The sequence below is a fragment of the Dendrobates tinctorius genome, unplaced genomic scaffold (assembly GCF_039654945.1).
Source record: "Dendrobates tinctorius isolate UK_male_01 unplaced genomic scaffold, ASM3965494v1 ptg000070l, whole genome shotgun sequence".
In the NCBI taxonomy this organism is placed as follows: Eukaryota; Metazoa; Chordata; class Amphibia; order Anura; family Dendrobatidae; genus Dendrobates; species Dendrobates tinctorius.
In genome coordinates this window covers 32774709-32781291 of record NW_027361738.1, presented here as the reverse complement: position 1 = coordinate 32781291, position 6583 = coordinate 32774709, and the positions used below count along the sequence as shown (strand labels likewise).

General features: G+C 48.0%; 1 protein-coding gene across 1 annotated transcript in view; it reads left to right on the top strand.

Moving 5' to 3' along the window:
* Positions 1-3475: 3475 nt before the first annotated feature.
* PRKAG2 (protein kinase AMP-activated non-catalytic subunit gamma 2) overlaps positions 3476-6583 on the top strand; it is a 357046-nt gene continuing 353938 nt past the window's right edge. Inside the window, exon 1 of the mRNA XM_073581558.1 lies at positions 3476-3829. Coding sequence (XP_073437659.1) covers positions 3737-3829 — 93 coding nt within the window. The 5' untranslated portion in view covers positions 3476-3736. The remainder of the gene's footprint in view (positions 3830-6583) is intronic.

Below are 6583 nucleotides of genomic sequence, written 5' to 3'. Positions count from 1 at the left end.
GGCATAGGACCATTGGTCCCCGGTTTAACGTGGGTGATATGGTTTGGTTGTTCTCAAAAAATATTCCTATGAAGGTTGCGTCTCTAAAATTCAAGCCAAGGTTCATTGGACCTTATAAGATTTTGTTAATCCTTAACCCCGTTTCTTTCAGTTTGGCTCTTCCAGTTATGTTTAAGATTCATAACATTTTTCATAAATCTTTGTTGAAAAGGTTTGTGGAGCCAGTAGTTCCCATGGCGGCGCCCCTGACCCTATATTTGTTAAGGGTAATTTGGTGTATGAGGTAGAGAAGATATTGGATTCTCGTCTGGCTAGATGGAGACTCCAGTACTTGGTCAAGTGGAAAGGTTATGGTCAGGAGGATAATTCTTGGGTCTCTGCTTCTGACATTCATGCCGAGAGATTGGTTCATGCTTTTCACCGGGCCCATCCTGATCGACCTGGTGGCGTGGATGAGGGTTCGGTGGCCCCTCCTCAAGGGGGGGTACTGTTGTGAATTATCTTGATCTGACTTGAGTCGGGGCTCCCTCTGGTGGTTACTGTGGGTAGTGGAGCTGGCCGGGTTGACAGAAGTCTGCCACCTGACGACGATGATTTGAAATCAGGGGTTACTGACTGGGAGGATATAAGTGAGCAGGCTTCCCTCATTTGCTGCTCGTGATTGGTTTCTTCCTGTGCATTTTGAGGTCTGCTGTCTCCTGCCTGATCCTGCATTTTTCAGTTAAGTTGCTCATTTGCTAATCCTTTGCATCTGATCTGGTTTTGTCTCTTTCTGCTTTGCTGTGAGGGTTCAGCGTGCTCACTGCTGGGGCAATGCTGGACCCCGCTCCATATGTTACAGCTTGTATCCGTTTGTTCAGTCCCCTGTTATATTAGTCTCTTTTGCTTTGCTGCCAGTTCACACCAGAATGCTGATATAGTGGGGGAGAGGTCGTGAGACCTCAGTGTTTTTTGTACATCAGACGTGTTGGATTTTTTAGGGTTTTTTCATGATTGCAGACAGTGTCTTTCCTTTCCTATCCTATCTAGACAGTTTGGGCCCCATCGCTTGCTTAGTCTATTTTCTGCCTGTGTTTGTGCCTCATCTTGTCTCACCAACAATATATGTTTGGGGGCTATTTCTTTGGGGTTCCACTCCGGGGCAGTTTAGATTTCACCTTTCTTGCTTTAAGCTTAGTTAGTTCTCCAGCTGTGCCGAGGCATCGAGGGCATCGTAGGTACGCCCCACAGCTACTGCTAGTTGTGTTGTTAGGATTAGGGGTCTGCAATCCGCTTATTTACCAACTTTTCTGGTTTCCTGGTGGCCTAGCCTATTCCTGCTATCCTCCTCGGTGACCTATTCATAACAGCACAGAAGAGAAACAAAAACTGTTCCTTAATCAGTGAACCAGCGGTAATAGGAAGAGGTGCTTTGCTTTAAAGGGAATCTGTCACCCCATTTTTGGACTATCAGCTGCCAGCACCTCCATCAGGGGCTTATCTACAGCATTCTGTAATGCTGTAGATAAGCCCCCGATGTAACCTGAAAGAGAAGAAAAATTGTCATGGTCACGTGTGTCAGGACGCAGATGATACCGCAAGGTGAACCCATAACACACGTGACCCTGGAAACACCGCCTCCAGTGGGGCGCATTTAAATAATAAAACGTGCAGGTGGATACGCCGCCTCCACCTGGCGAATTTAGGTATTACACGTTATAAATATATTTCTGGAAACACCGCCTCCAGTAAGGCGCATTTAAATAATAAGGGGGGAACCTGGGAAACTTTAACAATGGTGGGCCCTGCGATAGGGAATGGGGATATGGAGACCTCCTAAGCTCCCCTGAGCCAGTGTCCCTGCACTCCTTACATTCCCTAAACAGGCTCCGCACCTGTCGCCGCACGCGTACCTTTACGCCCTTGCTCACCCTGACCCTAAACCCTCACTAGGGAATGGGTTGGTGCGGAGACTAATCCCACCACTGCACTAATAACACAAATGAGGAAAGAGACAATACAGGGGGAACACCACTTAGCTTTGCTCTGTTGCGTGCGCTCCTAGCAACAGAGCCCACCACCTGCGTGCATCTTCCCCTCCACCTGGATCCATCACCACAACTGGATCCGTCACCATCGTGCAGCCTGGGAGCAGAGTCCATCACCACTTGCAGCAGTCCAGTACACAGAGTCCCAAGATGAGTCCAGCCTCTGCCAAGAATCCAAGCATGCTCGAGTCCAGTTCTCAGCAACCAAGTCGAACATGCTGAGTGCAACTCTCTTCCAAGTTGCCACTCCTCTAAGCCATGCCCACACTTCCCGCCGACACCATAAACTGCGACTCCACCAGGCCATGCCAGTCCTTCCTGCAGACACCATTAGCTGGCACTCGTTCTCTCTGGCTGACTGCGCAGGACTCCTATCCAGCTCCATCCTTCCACCAGGCTCTCCAACAACTAAGCAAGGAATATCACCAGCAGTGAGTGAACACCCTGAGACCCATTTATAGAGTGTCAACCTGAACCATAATTAAGTGAACATTAACCTAAACCTAAGGTGCGATACCGCTAACCACCACCGGGGACAGTCAAAACACCTTTGAACTCAACAAAAGTAAAAAAAGTTCACTTTGTGCTTTTAATACCGCCAGATCCAACACTGGATCATGACAAAAATGAGTTTGATTATATTCACCCCATGTCCGGAGGGTGTCGTGGTCCGGTCCGGCGCCTCCCATCTTGTAGCGGTGACAGCCTCTTCTTTGCTTCCCGTCGCGGCTCCGGCGCAGGTGCACTGCTCTGCCCTGTTGAGAGCAGAGTAAAGTACTGCAGTGCGCAGGCGCCGAACCTCTCTGACCTTTCCCGGTGCCTGCACACTGCAGTACTCTGCTCTGCCCTCAACGGGGCAGAGCAGTGTGCCTGTGCCGGAGCCGCGACGGGAAGCAAAGAAGAGGACGTCATTGCTACAAGATGGGAGGCGCCGGACCAGACCGTGACACCCATCGGACCAAAACTGGACCCGGACCGCCCCCGGGTGAGTATAATATAACTCGTTTTTCTTCTCTTTCAGGTTACATCGGGGGCTTATCTACAGCATTACAGAATGCATTACAGAATGCTGTAGATAAGCCCCTGATGGTGGTGATAGATTCCCTTTAAATTTTTAAAAAATCTGTAGAAATGTTCTTTTTGACAATGATATCGATGTCCGGCTCATAAAGGAAACTATAGGGTTAAAGCAAAACGGATTGTGCTGGAGTCTACGGTGACGCAGCAGATGGAAGGCACTCATTACTGGAAGTGATAAACTCTGATCCCAGGCTACTGCTCTGCGTCTACAGAGGTGAAAGTCGCCTTCACTTCCTGTGTGATGGGGCTCATGGCTGCGCTGCGTGTTTTGGCTCCTGTCAGATGTAGGAAATGTGTGGCACCACCCTCCTCAGCGAGAGGGACGGGTTTGCAGGGTTGTGCTGCTGATTTGTACACACTGGAAGTGACAGTCCTGAGCTGATCAGTGCAGGCTGATCCCCCCAGGGCTGCTGAGTCCATAAACTGTCACAGCTGGCCAGGGGTGAGGTCCACGGACCCCACAGAGGGGCCTGAGCTGCAGCCAGCATGTGTGCTCCCTAGAACATGAAGGGTTATGGACTTCTCTAGTCCCCTGGACTCTCCGGCTTTAGCTCTGGACTCTGGTTGTGGCTCCACATCTGTGCTGGCATCAGGAACAAGCGACAAGTTCTGTGGAGATTGATCAAAGAATGGGAAGCACAGCCATGGATACGAAGAAGAAGAAGGAGCTTCCCAAAAAGCCCGGCAGCCAGAAGCGGAGGATGCTGAGGGTGCATATACCTGTAAGTATCTCCTTGCACATGTGTGAGGCTTCTGCATGGGTCTGCGCACATCTGGCCCTGTCCGGATCCTCTGGGCCGCCGTCACAGGTGGCCACAATTCATCACAAAAATGAGGATCTAACAGGTCTGAAGTGGACTATGACTCATCCGACAGTTTGGTTTTTTCATTTCTGAATTCAGAATATCAGCAAAGACGAGGCACGGTAGGTCTTGTTTTTTCCTGACACAGAAGTACAGTGCTGTTTATGGATCTTGTAGAGGGTACGTGCAATGCAATAATATATTGCAATCAAGAAAACATCCCACTTCCAGAAGGACTGATGTGATTGCATGATTTGGTATCAAGGCCTTGCTTACCAGTATATCAGCAGGATGCACAGTGGCTTGCGAAAGTATTCACCCCCTTAGCTTTTTATTTATTTTGTTACATTACAACCTTGTTTAAATCTTATTATAATCCGATCTGTGTGTCATGCATCAGCACTAAATAGTCTAAGTTGGTGAAGTGAGAAAAATATAGGCATAAATTAAATTTATGGGATCAAATAACTAAAAATTGGCATGGCCATATGTATTCACCCCGATTGCAAAGAAGCCACTAAAAATTTCTTGTGCATGCAATTACCTTCATAAATCACATGCTTAGTGACAGGACGTCCACCTGTGTGCAATCTAAGTGTCACATGGTCTGTCAGTGTATACACTTTTTCTGAAAGGCCACAGAGGCTGCAACACCGCAAGAGGCACCACTAACCAAACACCATGAACCCAAGGAAATCTCCAGACAAGTCAGGGACAAAGTTGTTCAAAAGTACAAGTCAGGGTTGCGTTATGAAAAAAAATATCCCAATCTCTGATGATCCCCCTGAGCACCATCAAATCCATTATCATCAAATGTAAAGAATATGTTATCACAGCAACCTACCAAGAGAGGGCCACCCACCAAAACTCTCCGCCTGGGCAAGGAGGGCATTAATCAGAGAGACAGCACAGAGACCAAGGGTAACCCCGAAGGAGCTGCAGAGTTCCCAAGCAGAGACTGGAGTATCTTTCAATATGACCGCACTAAGCCAATAAGCTGTACACTCCATAGAGGTGACCTTTATGGAACAGTGAGCAAAAAAAGCCTTTACTTAGAAAAAATTGTAAGGTTCAATTTGAGTTTACCACAAGACATGTGGGAGACTCCCCTTATGTATGGAGGAAGGTGCTGTGGTCAGATGAGAACAAAATTGAACTTTTTAGCCACAAAGGTCTGGTGTCAAACCAACACAGCTCATCACCCCAAGAACACCATCCCTACACTGAAACATGGTGGCATCGTGGCATGGTGGCATCCACGGGGATGTTTTTCAGCAACAGGGACAGGAAATGGTCCAACTCCAGGAGAAGATGGATGGTGCGAAATATAGGGATATTCTTGAGCAAAATCTGTTTTGGCCTGTGATTTGATACTGGGATGGAGGTTCACATTCCAAAATGACAATGACCCAAAGCATACTGCTAAAGTAACACTTGAGTGATTTAAGAAGAAAAGTTTAAATGTTTTGGAGTGACCTAGTCAAAACTCAGACCTGAAACCAATTGAGAATCTGTGGCCAGACTTAAAGATTGCTGTTCACCAGAGGAAACCATCTAAGGCCACTTTCACATTTGCGTTTAAGGCCGCAGCGACGGCCTGCGCACGGCCACCGCTAAGCCCCGCCCCCTGCCGCTGCATGTGTCCTGCGTCCCCTATCTTTAGCACTGGGGACGCAGGCCGTGCGCAGTATGCGTTTGGCGGCGCATGCGTCCTTTTGACGGTGCGCCGACCAGCGCCAAATGCAACCTGTAGCAATTTGGTTGCGCTTGGCGCACCGTCAAAAGGACGCATGCGCCGCCAAACGCATACTGCACATGGCCTGCTCCCCCAGTGCTAAAGATAGGGGACGCATGCAGCGTCATGCCCCGGTAGGCGGAGCTACCGGAGGAGGCTTGACAGGGGGCGGGGCATAGCGGCGGCCGTGCGCAGGCCGTCGCTGCTGCCTTAAACGCAAATGTGAAAGTGGCCTAACTTGAAGGAGCTGCAGCAGTTTTACCTTGAGGAATGGGCAAAAATCCCAGTGGCAAGATGTGAAAAGCTCACAGAGACTTATCCAAAGCGACTTGCAGCTGTAATTGCTGAAAAAGGAGGCTCTACAAAGTACTCACTTTAGGGGGGTGAAGTTTTCAGTTATTTTGTCCTATTTCTTGTTTTCTTCACAATAAAAAGAAAGCCAAATGTTCACAGATGTAGGTATGTGCAAACCCTCAAAAAAAAAAAAACACCAGTGAAATTCCAGGTTGTGAGGTAGCAAAACACAAAAAATGCCAGGGGAGGTGAATACTGTCTCAAGCCACTGTTGACTATTTTAATATACGGTAGTTTTGTGTCTTTGCAGAGTATAGACTTTCTGTAAATTGCAGGAATATATTATTTTGGGTGCTGTATAAAACAAAATAGGTTTTGTTCACATTGTAATAATTTGCTTGACTGCAAGGAAGATGAAGACTACATAGTTACCTTGATGAACCAATTATAAGTCAACTTAATCCACCAGTATTGGAATCCACTCCAAAATGTCATAGCACAAGTCATCTATCCAATGGCCACATGTGCCTCTGAAGTTGTTTTAGTGTTAAGGCCCCGTTACACATAACGATGTCCCAGCGATCCCACCAACGATCCGACATGGATGGGATCGCTGGGACATCGTTAGACTGATTGCTGGTGAG